Source organism: Monodon monoceros, unplaced genomic scaffold (genome assembly GCF_005190385.1).
Source record: "Monodon monoceros isolate NGI ecotype Baffin Bay Population unplaced genomic scaffold, NGI_Narwhal_1 Super_Scaffold_19, whole genome shotgun sequence".
Taxonomy (NCBI): Eukaryota; Metazoa; Chordata; class Mammalia; order Artiodactyla; family Monodontidae; genus Monodon; species Monodon monoceros.
Window position 1 is genome coordinate 8274718 of NW_021703775.1, and position 18374 is coordinate 8293091.

Here is an 18374-nt window from a genome sequence, read left to right on the forward strand (position 1 = left end):
ATTAGTCCTTAGGGAAATGAAAATTTAAGCTAAAATGTATTTATTGGAAAATATTGATATAGGAGTAATTTGTATCTTTTCTCTTAAGTCACTATATAGCTGTCTCTAATAAAAGTCATATTGGGGACCATTTTAAACTGTTGGTGACTTTTTAAAAAGTTTTGCTTGTTAAAGTGCTTTTATTCCCCTCTTACTTCTGCTTGCAACGCTTACTGTGGATCAAGCTACAAAAGAGTAGTTCCCAAACGTGAGAGTGGACATAAAAGTGCCAGCTTCTGGACTCCATACTAGATGTAAGGAATCAGAATCGAGAGGCGCGGGGCCCTGGATTTCTACAAGCATCCTAGATGATTAAGGTGTAGGTAGACCACAAATCATTCGTTATGAAATACTGGGCCGAAGAGAACCTTTTGTTTAGGTAGTAATTGCCCCTAGGAAAATATTTTAAATTTCACAGTTTAAACAAATTCCCAAAGCTCCAAGAATGTCTTGTATGCTTCATTTGGGAAGGTCTTGTGTGCTTAATTTCGACCTAACAGTTCACCAAGCAACACAGATTTCATGTATCTCTCCAGTTGTTCCCTCGCTTGAAGTCAGAATAGCCCTTATTCATCTCCTTCTCCCCAAATAAACAGTTAATGCTTTAGTGAAAATAAAATATTGTATTGAAAGTTTCAGAAAAAATACAATCACTGCCGAAAGCATAAAATCATGTTATTACTTTTATAATGTCTAAGAGTCTGTTTCTTTGAAATTGACAAAGGGCACCATTTTTCATATTGCTTCTTCCCCAGTTTATTGTTCAACATTATGGATTTGTAGACATTTGCTTTCTGTTAATAAAGCACTAAAGAGTATCATGGCCATTCTAAATAAACAGCAGCAGCCATTTCAATCAGCTGTAGGTATGTGATAGCTATGTTATTGAATTTTTGGTTTTGTTAAGATAAGATTATACCTATGACAATTTGTGTTGTACCCACTCAAATATTAAATTGGTCCTTAGATATAGATCTGCTGTTGTTTTGAAAATATGCATTTATTTATGAGGGAATTATCTGTTATGTATTGTCCCCTCTATCTTATATTCTGTGAGCATCCTGTAAATGTCACGATAACAATTGCTGGACACCACTTCTTTAGAACATTTTATGGGAGGTCTTAGCCCACATAAGGCATGAAAAAGGAAAACAAGGTCTAAGGATTTAAAAGGAAGAAACAGAATTGTTGTTACTTGCAGGTGATCTGTCTACAGAGACAATTCAAGATAGTGATCATTTTAGCAACACATATAATGGCAGGGGAAAATCTAAGAGAATCTATAGACAGACTGTTAGAATTAATTCACCAAAATGCCTGGGTTTAAGATCAGTACCCCCAAATCAGTAACTTTTTAATATAAAGCAATAACCATGTATATCTATCTGCCTACTTGACATCTCCATCTAGATAAGACATCTCAAGTTTAAATGTCTAAAACAATACTCTTGAATCCCTACCCAACTACCCTTCCCCACTTCTAACCTACTCTCGCATGTCATGACTACGTATCTAGTTTCTCGGGCCAAAATCTTAGAGTTAAGTCATCTTGATGCCTCTCTTCTTTCTCTTACCCTCCAAAATCAATCCATCAGCATGATGTCTCTAGCTTCCAAAAATATTCATAAAAGAGCCACTTCTCATCACCCTCCCTTGCAGTCATCCTGGACCACAGTGGCTGTCCCCTCCTCTCTGGACAACTGCAGGGCCTTCATGCTTCCCTCTTGGGCTCATGCAGTCTCTTCTTCATACAGCAGCCAGATTTGACCTTTTAAATGTGTTAGATCATGTTACTTCCTTGCTCAAAACACTGTAGACGCTTATTGTTACACTGAGGATAAAATCCAGACTTCTGCAAGGAGACCTGGCCTCTGTACCGCTCTGATCTCAGCTCCGGTCTCCTCTCCCTCCTTCCTGTACTCTGGCCACTTCAGCCTCCTGGTTCCTCATCATGCCAAGGACATTCCTGCTTTCTTCCTCCAGATCGCCACCAGTCACGTCTCAGCCCCAGTGTCCCTCCTCAGAGAGACCGTCTATGTTCCTGCTGTGTTTGATTTGTCTTTATATGTTGGACGTCATCACGTGATGTGTTCTACTTTTGTTTTCCCCATTGGCATGTTAGTGCCATGAGAACAGGCTCTTTGTTCTCATGGCCCCAGCCACTAGACAGCCCCTGACATTCGGTATATTTGTGTTGAGTGAATGGGGGTGTGCACTGCACCTTTTTCCCTTGCCTGGCCACTTTAAACATTTCCACTTGAAGTTTGGGGATTAGGCTCTCAGTTCTGTGAGAAAAAACTGTATCTTAATCTCCTTTGTATCTCTAGCATCTAACACAGTCATTGTTTATATATGTGTGAATTACTGACTTAGACACATTTACTTTATGCATTACAATTTTTTTTTCTTGATTGGATGGAGATTTTATGTAAGTTTGAGTTTCACACTGTTAAAACTGATGAGCTCATCAGTATCTATTGTTTCAAAGGAGCTGAAGAGTATCCTCATTATAGTATGTCTAAGAAGGGCAGAAATCAAGAGGGAGAAGATTCTGTACCTCTGGCTACATGTGGCAGCTGCCTTGTGAGGAATTGTGCCTTCATTGTCCCAGTGTCTTTAGTTTTGTGCTTTAGTAAAGTATAGTCTTACATTTGGTCTTTTCCTTCTCGTGTTTGCCATCTTTAATGTTCAACATATGTAGAAGGATTGTCTAGCAGCACAGAGTAATGCTTAATTGGTAAGGCTAAAAACACTTTTAAACCTTATTTTTTTAAGCTCAATTATTCCACTGCTCAGACTATTTAATCTTTATTGAATTGAGTTAAATCTAGATCTTCCACATTTTCTGTATGTCCTTGTCTATTTCTATTGTATTTCCTGAATGAAATTACTATATCACGTGAAGCTTGTGCTCTTTTGAATTGCAGAGGTGATGGAAATAAAGTAGTCTCACAAAATGGGTTTTGCTCTTACATCATTTCTTAAAATACAGCAGAAAGATAATCTACTGTTTAGAAACTTTAGTGTCTGAATGACTTTCTCCCTCTCTCAGTATGTAAACAGATGACTTTAGGTATGTGGACCTCCTCTCCAAGGTTATTTATACTTTGCATCAATGTTAGGTCGTGGTGATGTCTAGGAGGTTTGCTTATTCAGGAATCTGTTTTAGTGAGAAGTTCTAGTATCAAGGGGAATAGTTAGAAATGATACTCAAATATTTAGGCCAAGACATCATAGATCAGTGTGTTCCAAACTCTCAGATTAGAAAGATATTTCAGTTCTTGGAAATTTCTGTCCCCAAATTGACTCTTGTTTAGTTCTTTGACACTCTAGTTACAATGGGATCATGAGTTTTTATCTCTATAAATTGCCTTCCAAGTACAAGTAATTATTTATTGTTCATTGTACATGTATTAAAAATCCAAATGAGACAGTTCCGTGGCAGTCCAGTGGTTAGGACTTGGTGCTTTCACTGCGGTGCCCCAGGTTAAATCCCTGGTTGAGGAAATGAGATCCCTTAAGCCACGTGGTGTGGCAAAAAAAAAAAATCCAAATGAACATATTAAGGTATATTGTTATCAATTATGTCAACCAAATAAATTTCAGCAGTCTATTTGAGCAGTTTCTGTTTTTGCATACCTTTGAATAGGAAAAACACTCCTTTTTTTCCGCCATTTTTTAAAACAAATGTTTATTGATTTCCTCTAATAAAAAAGTAACACATATTTCTAATATAAGACTCCACTTTTCTTAAAGAAACTTTATCATGACAAAACTCAAGTGTCTGACTTTGGTTTGGGGAAACACATATGTTGAAGAATTGCTTCTTAGGCTGTTTTCTTTTTACTTACAGTATATCTCTGTACCGGGGTAATTGCAGACCTATACGATTTGAGCCACCAATGCTGGATTTCCATGAACAGTAAGTTTAAAATTTTCAGGCCATAGCAATATTATATATATTTTACGCATGCATTTGTCTTGCCTTTTGCCTGTGTTATCTTGCATGAGAAAGTTACATGTTTTAGTCATCAGGAAAGTAAATAATGTTGAATACAGTTTGAAAATGGGAGGTAAGTATCTGTTATGAATCTAACGTATAATATTAAATTTTGAAGTTTGAAAAATATCCACATTTTGGAGTCTCTGGTTCAGAGGATCTTATCTTCAGAAGCAGCATTAAACTTGGTTACCTTTCTGATTAGCACTTCATTTCCAGTTTGATTATTTAACATTTTTCCTTGTGGATGTGGAAGAATATATTAATTTGTTTGATGTATATGCTTTTAAAGTACAAACTTTTATACATCATCAAATAAATAATATTATCACCAACCCAGGAGGCCAAACAAAAGCAGATCCTACAGGAAGACAAGGTCCAACCACAGAGTACTTCCTCAAACCATAGTTCTGCTTACCTTCTGCCTCTGGGTCTCAGGTTTTGCACATCTCAGATACACTGAGGGGAAGACAAGTCTTCACCCGTATTTGGTTCCAACCCAATTTAGCAGGTAGGTAAAGAGAACATCTTAAATGATATAACTTCTAGAGTAATGCCACTCTGGTAAGTTAGCAGAAGAAAGGAAGTTTTTTTTAATTTGTTTGTCCTTTTTTTTTTTAAATAATTTTTATTGGAGTAAAGTTGATTTACAATGTTGTGTTAGTTTCAGGTGTATAGCAAAGTGAATCAGTTATGCATATACATATATCCACTCTTTTTTAGACTCTTTTCCCATATAGGTCTTTACAAAATATTGAGTAGAGTTCCCTGTGCTATACAGTAGGTCCTTATTAGTTATCTATTTTATATATAGTAGTGTATATATGTCAATCCCAATCTTCCAATGTATCCCTCCCACTCCTTTACGCCCCCCCCCCACCCGGTGACCATAAGTTTGTTTTCTACATCTGTGACTCTGTTTCTGTTTTATGAATAAGTTCATTTGTACCATTTTTTTAGATCCCACGTATAAGCAATATCATATGATATTTGTCTTTGTCTGACTTCACTCAGTATGACAATCTCTAGATCCATCCATGTTGCTGCAAATGGCATTATTTCATTCTTTTTTATGAATGAGTAATATTCCATCGTATATATGTACCACATCTTCTTTATCCATACCTCTGTCGATGGATATTTAGGTTGCTTCCATGTCCTGGCTATTGTAAATAGTGCTGCAGTGAACATTGGGGTGCATGTATCTTTTCGAATTATGGTTTTCTCTGGATATATGCCCAGGAGTGGGATTGCTGGATCATATGTTAGCTCTATTTTTAGTTTTCTAAGGAACCTCCATAGTGGCTGTACCAATTTACATTCCCACCAACAGTGTAGGAGGGTTTCCTTTTCTCCACACCCTCTCCAGCATTTATTAGAAGAAAAGAATTTAAAAGGGAAGTTGGTAGGGGGAGCTGTATGCAGGTCTATTCTGATTCAATAAATGAAAACTGTAATTTTTTTAATGTTGTCAAAGTTGTAGTTAACTGTTTTCTACTAGTGAAGACATTAAATTTAAATAATTTCCGTTTAAATATTTCAGGGTATTTTTAAATTTGGAAGTGTATTAATCTTTTGATTTGAAACCAGGTACCTGAAAATGTTCTTCTACACTAAGATGTTAATGTCAAGTTTTCATTTAGTTTTTATGTGTACCACAGTAGGCAGCCTTGCAATTTTTAACATTCTTTAATTAATTCTGTAATAATTTCTTTACAATCTCAAACCTAGAATAATCAAAAATATCAGTTATACTTGTACAAAACCGTGGTAGAGTAGTCAGCATAAGAAGAGCTATCTGATAACAACTCCATCTTTTCAGGTGTTTACAGAGATCATGGATTTTTGGGGTGGGGCTGCAGAGAGAAGTTTGTGTGTTTCCTTTTGTACCTACAGATGGAATCAGTATTTGCAAGTAGTCGTTATATAAATAGTAAAATTGACTTGTGGGTGTTAGGTTTAAAGACCATAATGTTCGTTCAGGTAGGAAATACATCACTATTGTTTCTGTCCTATAAAAAGGTTTAGACACGGTGTTGAGATGGCAAAAGCACAGAGTTCTTAATCCAGTCACAGTAATATATCACCCATAGTCTCCTTCTGTCAAATGCCAAGATATTTAATGAAACATGGCATGCATTTTGATCTTTAGCAAGAAGGTTCGTTATTTTAAAAATAATGATGAGCTCTCTCTCTCTGATGAACTCCAATCTAGGACTATGGCATGGGCCATGTTTGTGATGACACCATGAGCCTGGGGACAGAGGAGATCAGGGTACAGTAGCAAAACCTTAAGTCTAACATAGTGAGTATTCTTACTTTGAAAAGCTTAGCAGTAACCTTAGAGAGATTGTTTCAAAAGTTATATCCGGGCTTCCCTGGTGGCGCAGTGGTTGAGAGTCTGCCTGCTGATGCAGGAGACAGGGGTTCGTGCCCCGGTCAGGGAAGTTCCCACATGCCGCGGAGCGGCTGGGCCCGTGAGCTGTGGCCGCTGAACCTGCACGTCTGGAGCCTGTGGTCCGCAACGGGAGAGGCCACAACAGTGAGAGGCCTGTGTACCGCCAAAAAAAAAAAAAAAAAAAGTTATATCCAACGTTTTTCACTTCATTTTTTTTTTAAGGGAGTTTTGAAAATTTCATGCATCCCCTGAGATAAAGAAATTTTCAGGTGTGCAAAATATCTGAATCGAAATTGGTAATTCCTGTTCCAAATTATCTGTCCCTCAACGCTTTACATAATGAATGCCCCACCCCTAAATAGGAGAAATTGAGATAAGGGCAAGCAAAATTCTGGACTGGTAGTTTTAACCTTTTTTGGATCATGGTTTTCTTTAAGAACAGATGAAAGCTATCAGAACCTCTTCCTTCCTTTCCCCAAATGCACACACACACAGTTGCACATACAAATAACATTTTGCACATAGGTTCAAGGGTTTTATAGCCATCCCCATCAAAGTCCATATCTGGATCCTTAAGCGCTCGTAAAGAATTCCTGTTCTAAGCCACAGATTATTAAATCACCACTACAAAATTTACTGGGATTTTGCCCAATATGCTAGCAGTACATGTTCACTGTGGTAAACTTAGAAAATGCTTATCAAGAGAAAGAAGTAAAAATTTACCAGTAATCCAACCACCCAGAAACATAAACATTGAACTTCTATCCTTCAAGTCCTTTTTCTGTGTATTTATTTATTGAGTTACAAAAATATAACAGTATTTTCTGACCATAAACTATTTTATAACCTGCTTTCTTTTTTTAAAAATAAATTTATTTATTATTGGCTGCATTGGGTCTTCATTGCTGCCCACGGGCTTTCTCTAGTTGTGGTGAGCGGGGTCTACTCTTCGTTGTGATGCGTGGGCTTCTCATTGTGGTGGCCTCTCTTGTTGCGGAGCACAGGCTCTAGGCACGCAGGCTTCAGTAGTTGTGGCATGTGGGCTCAGTAGTTGTGGCTTGCGGGCTCTGGAGTGCAGGCTCAGTAGTTGTGGGTCACGGGCTCTAGAGAACAGGCTAAGTAGTTGTGGCGCATGGGCTTAGTTGCTCCGAGACATGTGGGATCTTCCCGGACCAGGGATTGAACCCACGTCCCCTGCATTGGCAGGTAGATTCTTTTTTTTTTTTAACATCTTTATTGGAGTATAATTGCTTTACAATGCTGTGTTAGTTTCTGCTGTATAACAAAGTGAATCGGTTATACATGTACCTATGTTCCCATATCTCCTCCCTCTTGCATCTCCCTCCCACCCTCCCCATCCCTTCCCTCTAGGTGGTCACAAAGCATGGAGCTGATCTCCCTGTGCTATGCGGCTGCTTCCCACTAGCTATCTGTTTTACATTTGGCAGTGTATATATGTCCATGCCACTCTCTCACTTCGTCCCAGCTTACCCTTCCCCGTCCCTGTGTCCTCAAGTCCATTCTCTACGTTTGCGTCTTTATTCCTGTCAGGTAGATTCTTAACCACGCACCACCAGGGAAGTCCCTAACCTGCTTTCTAAACATATATACTGTGCATTTTTTTATTCCATAGAATTTTCTGTTACATTATTTTGTGGTATCAAAGAACAGCAAATTGTATGGATATATTTTTTAAATTCATTTATTGTTTTAAACTCTTTGTTCTTATAATCAGTGCTGAAACTAATGCTTTAAGCACAACCATTACTAGTTCCTCAGGAGAGTCCAAAAAAATGGAATTAGGAGGTGAAAGGATATGCAGAGTGTAAAACATTTTTAGTTAATATTTAGGCTAGAGAGTAATTAGGTGTCATGTACAAGGAGCACCGATAGGAATCAATGAATTAATCTACGACTGGAGAGGACGATGTGCTGAAGATGTGCAGACAGACAGATGCACTCCAGTACAGACGAGGGTTGGGTTATACGATGAAGAAAATTGTTTGAAGCAGACTGTGAGCTCTTGGTTACAGGTTAGACTGGACTGTTCCCCAAAGCAGCAAATTTATATGCTGCTGCAAAAGAGTGGAAACAAAAGGAAAAAAAATTTACCCTTAATTTAAACTTTTCTGTGTCCAGCCTGAGAGCACTGAACAGAGTTTGTTTTTATCTCATAAAGGTAGAAGTGGATCTATAGAAGTAGGAGTTGGGAGCAGATGTGAATACATTTGTGTGTGTGTGTGTGTCCGTATATGTTTATGTGTGGAGTTTTTATAAGGAATTGGCTTATCTAATTGTGGGAGCTGGTTAAGCACGCCCCAAGTGTACAGGGGCAGGCACTCAGGAAGGGAAAATTGCGAGCAGGCTGGAGCCTCAAGGGCAGGACCCTGAATATTGATGTCCACGGGCCGGCACTTGGGGAGGATCCCAAGGAAGCAGGCCAGTCTCACATCCAGCTGTTGTTGGGAGTCTCTTAGCTCAGATGACGGCCAAACTCTCTTTGAAAGCTCCAGGCATGTTATACATACTTTAAGAGGCTCCTCTCCAAAAGGAATTTTTCATAGCAGGTTTCATGCAGTCATACAGAAAAATAGAACAGACAGTGAACATATTCTTAAACTAAATTCAATAATCAAAAATTTTGCCATATTCATATTTTTGTTCATTTTTTTAATCATTTGTAGCAGACATAATGACATTTCATGCCTACATTCTGCATAAGTACAGTACCATTATTGGTATTGTAAGAAAATTAACAGTAATTACAGAGTGCCATAATCCGTCTGTTTTGGTCAGTGCTGTTGTTGTTTGGTTCTAACTGATAGAAATCTAACTGAAAGGAGTTGAGCAAAAATAAGGATATACTAGAAGGAATTCCAAGGACTGTAATATATTTGCAGAAAGTTCAGAGTTGCAGTGGGACCTGGGAACGACAGGATGCACGTTATCCAGCACCACTAGGCCTTTCTTCTGCCCGCCCCCATCTCTTATCTCTGCCCCACTTGCTGTCGGCTTCTTCTCTCCCACTGCCCATATCTTTTCCCTACAATGATGAGAGCAAATCTACTGACTGTTCTCGAGACCCGCATTCTCTAGCCTCCCTCCCTCGGGGAATAATAGCTTCTTTTACTTTAGTTGGAAAAATCTCAGAGTAGTACGGTCATCACCCTGGCTTAGGTGAGGTGGCTACCTCATCACTCAGATAAGGACGGTGTTTGGTAGTGGACGTGTTTTCCAGGGGGCGTCTCTGTAATTATCAGGGCTTCACCCAGAGAAAGAAGAGTGCAGTGGGCAGGAACTCCAGTTGAAGCCCGTTACAACCTCCCTGGCCCATTGAACCTCCAATGACCTTCAGTCCTCTGTAAAACACGCCTTCCCCAGCCTGCCTAGCAGAGGTAGAAACTGTCTTCCCCCTGCTTCCATGGTGTGGCGTTCACTCCACAGAGCTGGGGTGGATCCACACCCAAAATTTGCTGTAGGTGTCAAGACTGATTCACACACCAAGAAGGGCTGAAAAGATGTATTATCCTCACATAATGAAGCTTTCTGGGGAGAGCAGAGAGGGCTCCCAAGGTCTGAAAAATGGCTTGAGAGAGCAGAGAAAGGAAACTGGCTTGGCTCTTAGTTAGGCTTAGGGGGTGAGGCTGGGCAGGCTTGCACGGTCTGAACTTAGTAGATCGGCGAGAGAGTGTGCAGGCTTCCCTGTGGGCTTGCCCAGATGTGGGGCATAAGGTGAAGGGACCTTGTGGGGCTTGAAAACTGTCAGCAATGAGACATCAAAACTGGAATTGGGTTCTTCATCACACCTGACATCCTCTGCTAACTTCTGTCAGTGCTGGTTATTGCTCTAATTGTTTCTTTTGACGTCTGCTTCCCTACTAGACCCGACTATCAAGATAAATACGCACTATTTATCTTTGCATATCTGGCACGTACTTCACACTTAACACATGCCGTACATTGTCTTTAAGTCCAGCAAGATTACCTGCTGATTTCTTCTGCTACAGTACAATTCGTTTTGCATTTTCAAGTGTTTTTGCAGCACTTCATTAAACATTTGCTGTACCTTTTCTTCTCGATCCAGCAATGTACGGATTTAATTAATGCCCATGCTTAAATGTTTCATTAGCTTCATATGTCTAGCAGTAATTTTAGGACTTGAGAAGTAGCCTTAACAGAACACTTCATAATATTCTCTTCCAGAAATTGTAAGTGATCAGAAATCATGGTTCACTGTACCTTGACTTATGCACTGAAGTTTTGCCTTATGTTTTCTGTGAACTACTTCTACTGCTTGTGGTCATTTTTGCTAAACCAGAAGCCATTCTTAATTTTAAAACACCCTTTGCAGTAACTGGAGGAACTTTTGAGTCGGATGAAATTTATCACTCCAGATTGCCTTCAGTTGCCAACCAGGGTCTCCAAGACGGTTTCCTGTCCTTTAGCAAGGATGCAGCTCTAGTTCTGTGGCTGCTTTCTAAACCACCGTGGCCTCACTCCTCTCACTACCCTGGCCGTCCCTACCGCCCTCTAGAATGTCTTTGACGTTTGATCAAATTAGCTTTCTTGAAAAATAGGCTTTCTTTGTTTACATCCATTTTGTTTAAATTTATTCTTTGATTCTACTTTTTTGCCCCTTCCCTCTCCCTCCCTCTCCCTCTGCCCTTCTCTTCTTTCCCCCCTTCCCCCCTCTCTCTCTCTAGCAGTCAGCCTGGAGCAATCTTGGGCCTGACCACCACCTTCCCCCCACCCCCTGCTTTACTCACCCCCCGCAGTTATTTATGCCAGTGCTGTTAAATATTTTTCTGTTTCCATAACAACTCCTTTTTTCAAACATTTATTGCAGATTTAAAAGATTCTTTGGGTGGGATCTTGTTTTACTGAGTTCTTTGGTTTATATAATTATTAAGTGAAGAAAATCTTGATTTCAAATCTAAAAGTTTAAAACAGAGACTTAATGGCTTTTAAAAGGGTGGAAATTGAATACACTTGCTAAAAATGGAGGTGTTTATTGTCAAGTTCAGTTGATGAGAGGCATTTCGGCCTAATCACTTTTTGGTATTCCGAGAAAATCAAGTAGGCCCTCTTTTCTAAAGGGATGTTTGGTGCTTTTTAGCTTTCCAGTTTATGACTGTTCAGCCAACACTCCAGCTCAGCCCTCAGTCTAAAATGTGTTTGAGACGATGGTCAGATTTTGTGGTAATCGAGTGGTCAAAGTAGTGCATATTGATTTGGCCCAAATTCCTGCCAAAAGTTGTGTTTAATAGACTGACTGCTGTGTCACTGTCATTCACAAAGTTTGCCTGAGGGCAGCTACTCAGCCATTTCTTCAGCTGTTTCATGGCACTGCATTGTCATCTTTCTGTGGCTAGAAAAATTGCCATGGACCACAAAATTGCAGCTTACTTTCCAAGCTAGTCTCTAATTCATGAGTGCTTCATCCTAATTCTTTTGAGCCTCAGACTCTTGTAAAATATGGACAGTTAGTCAGAAGCTCTGCTCTTGAGAGAACAGCTGTATATCTCAGCTTGGTTTATCTATAACTAATTCCCACTAACCCCCTTGGCCCTCCTCCTGTCTTGGGAGCAGCTGATAATGGAAACAGACTGGACCAGCACACCAGCAGGCATTTGAAAATCTGCCTTATTTTTAAATCTTACCTGTCTAGCCAAGCAGCCACACATGATGCTTATGACAGTCAGGACTCTAAGATGCCCCCCGATTCCTGGCCCCTAAGGTGCTCATTCACCTTCTCCCAATTGTAATTCAGTCAAACACTCATCTAGATGTTGCTGTAGAATTTTCAAAGAATTTTGAACATGTAATTAAGGTCCCAAATCAGTTGACCTTTAAGATAGGGAGGTAATCTGGGCACCTGACCTAACCACACGTGAGCCCTCTACATCTGGCTGTGGCAGTCAGAGACACAAATGTCTGGAGATTTGAAGCATGAGAGGTATTTGATGCAAGGGAGTTTCTTTGTGTTGGTTTTGGAAAGGGCAGGGGCCATATGGCAAGAGGCTGAGAGCAACCTAAACGTTGCCAGCAACCTGCATGAGCTTAGAAGGGGACTTTGAGCCGTGATGTGTGAGACCCTGAGCAGATACACCAGTCATGCTGTGCCTGGACTCCTACCGTACAGAACTGAGAGATGATAAATGGGCATTGCTTTAACCCTCTCGGTTTGTGGTACTTTGTTAGGCAGCATAGAAAACTGATGCACTGCTTATTTATTCACAAGTAAATTTGTATTAGTACTTGAGCATAGTTTTCCATGGTTCAGTGTGACTTCTCTCCTCAGTCTTGCACTTTGTCAAGGGAACTGAGGAGAGGGAGAGGCAGGGGAAGCTGTTTGTATGAGGTCTGTAAGCTGGTCCATCCAAGGAGACCTCCCTCTGCTTCCATGGTCTGGACCACCTGGAACTGCAGGAAGCCTGCTCTGTGTGTGCATGAGTGGCTGGAATAGCCTGCTGACGCCTTCCCTCAGTTCTTGTTGCTCCAGACTTCTCTCGGCAACGTAAGTAGATGACCCTTCTCCAAGGGTTCATTTCCGGAGGGTGTGGCTTAGGGCCTTTCCTCTTTGATCCCTAGAAGAAAGGGTAAGGCCAGCCTCACCGGCATTGCAAACCAAGCTTTCTGATCCACCCCTGCTTCCAGGCTCCTAGAACCTCCAGGCTTGTTTCCTTACCCCAGAGCCCTCTCCTGTAGCAGGCCATCTTCAGTCCTGTCTTCTTCAAGGATCCCCCAGAGTACTTGTCTGTGTTATACCCTGTCTTCTTTATCTAAACTGAGATTGATTGCACTGAGGTCAATGGAGGAAAAACATTAAGAACAAATTCATAGGGAGGAGAAACACTGGTTGCCAGGTAGCCTATGGGACACTTGAATTGTAAAAGAGCCTGTTTGCTGAAAAAAGCACATAATCGGTGAACTTACAGGGTGGAAGGAGCACATTTTTATTTCTGTGTACTGTTATTCTACTTATATGTGTATAAAGCTTGAGGAAGAAGAGTTTTATCTTCCATGTTGTCTTTGTAAAGCTTCTTCCTGCAGCATCGTGGCCATAGTTTGAAGTCCCAGCTGGATCTGTACCTACTTCCCTAATTATTTTATGGTCCCGTGACCCTACCTGAGATCGCTGAGCCTGTTGGTTAAGAGGTCTAGCTCCTGAGAAAGTCTCTACCTGAGCAAGAGGAAGTCCACGCATTGGGGGCTCCTGAGGGCACTCAGCTTCCTGCCTCCTAACCCTAAAGGCGTTGTTGCAGACCTGCCTCTGGATGCCCCTCTGTCCCTTCCTCAGGGCCCAAGCCTTGGTTCACCTTTGGGTTTTTTCCTCATGGCTGAACTGTAAGCCACAGAAAGATTTTGAGCCTCTTGATGGCTGGGCTGTAAACCACGGAGCAGTTTTGGACCAGGTTTTTGCTTCCCTGCAAAGCAGGAAACTCGCCTGTGGGATCCTGCCTCCCAAGGGCAGTCTGTGGGAACAGCCTCTTAGTGACCGCTAATGCCGCAGAATCACCTGCTCTCTGCTGAGAGACTTGAAGGGAGTTCATCTTCTCTACAGCCTTCCCGCTTCTGGCAAGAGCTGGTGGCATCTGCAGTGATAAGCTCTCAGAAGGGGAGTATGTCTTGGTTTAAGCCTTAGAGGCACCAGAAGACATTGAACCTCAGCAACAACAAAACTTCATGTCAGCCTTATAAAGAAATTCTCAGATGGTGTGTAAAATAAAAAGCAGCACAGCCCATTTTCAAAACCTTAAAAATGTGTTAAATGCTTACAAAAGACAGTGAAGAGTTCTTATTTATATAGTTTGTGGACCTTATGCATATGAGCGTGATTTTTTGGGGTAGTATGGAAAGAAGGTATTGTTATCCCATTCTAGAAAAGACAATGTTTAAAACAACTCAAGGGTCAACTGTAGATGAAGCTGCAGAAGAAATGAATAAAGTGGTGCTGAGTTACATTTGATGTTGATTTAGGTGATACAGAATATGAGAATCAAGTGAAATAATGTGACTGTGTTAGAAGTCAGGTTGAGCGCATGTAATTCCGCCCAACTTTAGACTTTGAGGGTTTTACCCCCAAAAGAAGAAGGTCCTAATAAGGAAGTTAGACAAACCTCTAAGGAAACAGACTAAAACTCTGCTTGGACAATAGAATGAGCTTTGAGTTTATTTATCATAATGTTTAATTATAACACTTCCACCCTAAGTTCTCTAATATTCTATTTAGATAAAATTTGTTAAAGTACGTTTCAAATTGAATTATTGAGGGATCATATCACAACATATGGGGCTTACTGTCTGACTAAACAGGATTCAGCATTGATGGCTATATAAGAAGCACCTGTAAAGATAAGGTAGCATTGTTAACAGTGGTGGCTCAAATGTAGGTCCTCGGCAAATACCTTTTGATTCATTGACCTCAAGTAAACAACTCACATAGCAAAGCCACCTTGACTGATGTGGTCACTCTAAAGCAAAAGGAAGAATAAAAGACTGAATGCTTTATTTCACTTTTATATGATGATGCTTAACAATTATAGGGCAGTGTTACTTTCCAGAGTATTTTCATTACTTTACCACATTATTTTCACCTTTTTTCTTTTTTATGAAATATAATATACAGACAGAAATGAATAAGACATATGTATAGTTTTGTATCTGCCACCCAGTTAGAAATTATTCTTATGTAATTTTAATGTATGTAATTATATTTTAACATATAAATAATATTGTGATATAGCTCATTCTGGTTTTTTTCCAACTTTGAGATATAACTGATAAATAACATTGTAAGTTTAAGGTATACAGCACGTTGATTTGACTTACACTGCAGAATGATTACCACCATGGCATTAGCTAACACCTGCATCACATCACATAATTACCATTTCTTTTTTGTGGTGAGAACATTTAAGATCTTAGCAACTTTCAAGCGTATAGTACAGTATTATTAACTATAATCACTATGCTATACATTAGATCACCAGAACTTATTCATCTTCTAACTGGAAATGTGCACTCTTGGACCGACATCTCTCCTTTACCCCCACCCCCTAGTCCCTGGTAAATACCATTCTAGTCTTTGTTTCTGGGAGTTTGGCTTTTTGAGATTCCACATATAAGTGATATCACACAGATTTGTCTTTCTCTGACTTACTTCACTTAGCATAATGCCCTGAAGTCCGTCCGTGTTGTTACAAATGGCAGGGTTTCCTTTTTTCTCATGGCTGTGTATATATACACATATATATATATATGTGTATATAGATGTATATATATATATATATATGTGTATATAGATGTGTATATACACATCTCATCGTGTATATATACACCACAGCTTCCTTATGCATTCATCCATCGATGGACACTTAAGTTGTTTCCATATCTTGACCATTGTGAACAATGCTGCAGTAACCCCGAGAGTGCCATGTATCTCTTCGATACCCTGTTTTCATTTCCTTCAGATATGGGAAGAAGAGGGGGTTGCTGGATCATAAGGTAGTTCTGTTTTTAATTTTTTGAGGAACTTCCATACTGTTTTCCATAGTGGCTGCATAGCTCATTCTATTTCTTAACCTTTTTAAAGGTCTGTTTTTGTTAGATTATTTTTCTGCTCTCTTATTTCTAACCACTGGAGTAAAATAGTGAGTACTTACTCTACCGTTAACTCCCCCTTTGATGGCTACACGTATTGCCTCTCCTGCCTTACCACCACAGACAGCCCTGCGGTGAAATCCTCTTACAGGGTCACTTACGGACCGTCATGAGAATTTCTTTGGAACTCTAAGCGCAGAGTGGAATGCATAGGTTACAGAGTGTGGGTACACTTGACGTGTCTAGGTATGGCCTGATTGCTCTTGTGAATGGCTCTTCCTCTCTCCTCCTCCGAGCAGTCCACTAGCATTCCTGTATTGCCATGTCCCCTGTATTTGCACTTAACATTAGCCAACTTTCTAATTTTGCTAGTTAAATAGGGATAACATGATGCCTTGTTAATTTTGCATTTCTCTCATCACTAGTAAGTTCGAATATCCATCTCTATATGCTTATTGGCCTTTAGAGTTTCCTCTTCCTATAAATTGCCTGTTCATATCCTTTGACCATTTTTCTTTGGGGGTTCTTAGTAATTAGAAATTCCTCTTATAGTCTGAAAATAACCTTAACGTCTAAAAAGATATTTAGACATTGCAAATATCTTTTCCCAGCTTGTCATGTGTCTGTTAAATTTTCCCATCTGGTATTTTGTTGAACAGAAAGTCTTGATATTTTCCCCAACTTCTGAAAAATTTAAAAGTACAGAGAAGTTGGAAGCATAATATGGTGAACACCTACATAACCTTTATCCAGATTCACCAAGAGTTAACCTTTTCTTTCTGTCTCTTTTTCTTTCTACACACACACAAACTCCACATTTTTTCCCGAAAGTAAATGTATACATCATATTTCACCCCTGAATTCTTCAGTGTGTAAATCCTAACGGACTGGTCCTACATAGCCACAATTCCATTATCACACCCAAAGAATCTAATATTGATGCAGTAACATTATCTAATATATAGTTTACATTCAAATTTCCCTAATTGCCAAAAGCAATGTAGTCTTCCATCCTCTAACCAGGTTTAAATTAAGGATGACACATTGCATTTGGCTGGTAGGTGTCTTTAATCTAGAACTGTTTCCTACCTTTTTTCTTTTTTTTTTTTATTCATAAGATTGAAATTTTTGTAGTCCAGGTCAGTTGACTTATAGAATAGCCTACAAACTGGATTTGCCTGATTATATCCTAATGATTAGATTTCAGGCTAAACATTTTTGTCAAGAACATTACATAGATAATGTTGTATTACATTATATCAGGGTAATGTAATGCCCATATTGCTAATTATTGTTGATGCTGAGTTTGAGCGCTCATTGGTGTACTACCTGCCAGATCCTGTAAGTTGTAAAGGTGGCTTTTCCTCTTCGTGATTAATAAATAATCTGTACGGTTGGTATCCTGTTCTCCATCAATCTTTCATCTAATAGTTTACCTCATCCGCACCCATAGACTCTTACCTGAATCAGTCATTACATCGATAGTTGCAAAATGGTGATTCCTTTTCTCCCCTTCAAACTCTATCATTGTTTTTTTCATTTAGGAATCAAGATTCTTCCCCCTCTTTTCTTTGACCATCACTATAGACCAAGGGTTAGCAAATTACGGCCCTTGACACCTGTTTTTATATATAAAGTTTCACTGGAACATAACCATACCCATTCATTTACGTTTGTCTATGGCTGCTTTTTGCACAACAGTGGCAGACTGGGTAGTTGTGACAGAGATTGCATGGTCTGTAAAGCCTAAAATATTTACCGTCTGGCCCATTACAGAAAAAGGTTGTTGATCTCTGCTATAGACTCATGGGTTTTGTTTTTTAATCAGTGTGTAATAACCCTTTACTTTCACTGTTCTTTTTGCTCCAAATTTTACAGATTTTGCCAGTGGGAGCCTGTTTAAGCTGATTCCTTTTTCTTTTTTTGATACATCCTATCATCTTTGAACATGTTTGCTTTGTCCAAGACCTGGAATTAGCCAAAGCTAAAGAAATCCTGGTCTCTTCAGTGGGAAATGACATTTAGAAACCCAGATCTGGGCACTGAATGTGCTCATTGCCCCAATATGTCATTGCTTCTGTGCTCATGTGGACCAATCTCTGGAGGAATATATACATGTATATACACATATGCATTATGTATGTATATATTGATATGTATACATGCATAAATCACTGCCCATACTGATAAGTCCAATTCATATTTTCCCAATTCAAATCCAGCCTCACAGAGTTCTTTCTCACCTTTCCCCATTTTGTATCAGCATCTCTCTTTTCCCCAAAGTGTTTGGTAGAATAGTCCCTTTAAATATTTGGTAGACTTTGCCAGTCAAGT

General features: G+C 39.6%; 1 protein-coding gene across 2 annotated transcripts in view; it reads left to right on the forward strand.

Moving 5' to 3' along the window:
• The window catches only part of TMEM131 (transmembrane protein 131), a 193471-nt gene that overhangs the window by 70822 nt on the left and 104275 nt on the right, over positions 1-18374 (forward strand). For both annotated transcript variants that reach the window (XM_029232608.1, XM_029232607.1), the window contains exon 4: positions 3893-3961. In XM_029232608.1, the coding sequence (XP_029088441.1) occupies positions 3893-3961 (69 nt within the window). The remainder of the gene's footprint in view (positions 1-3892; positions 3962-18374) is intronic.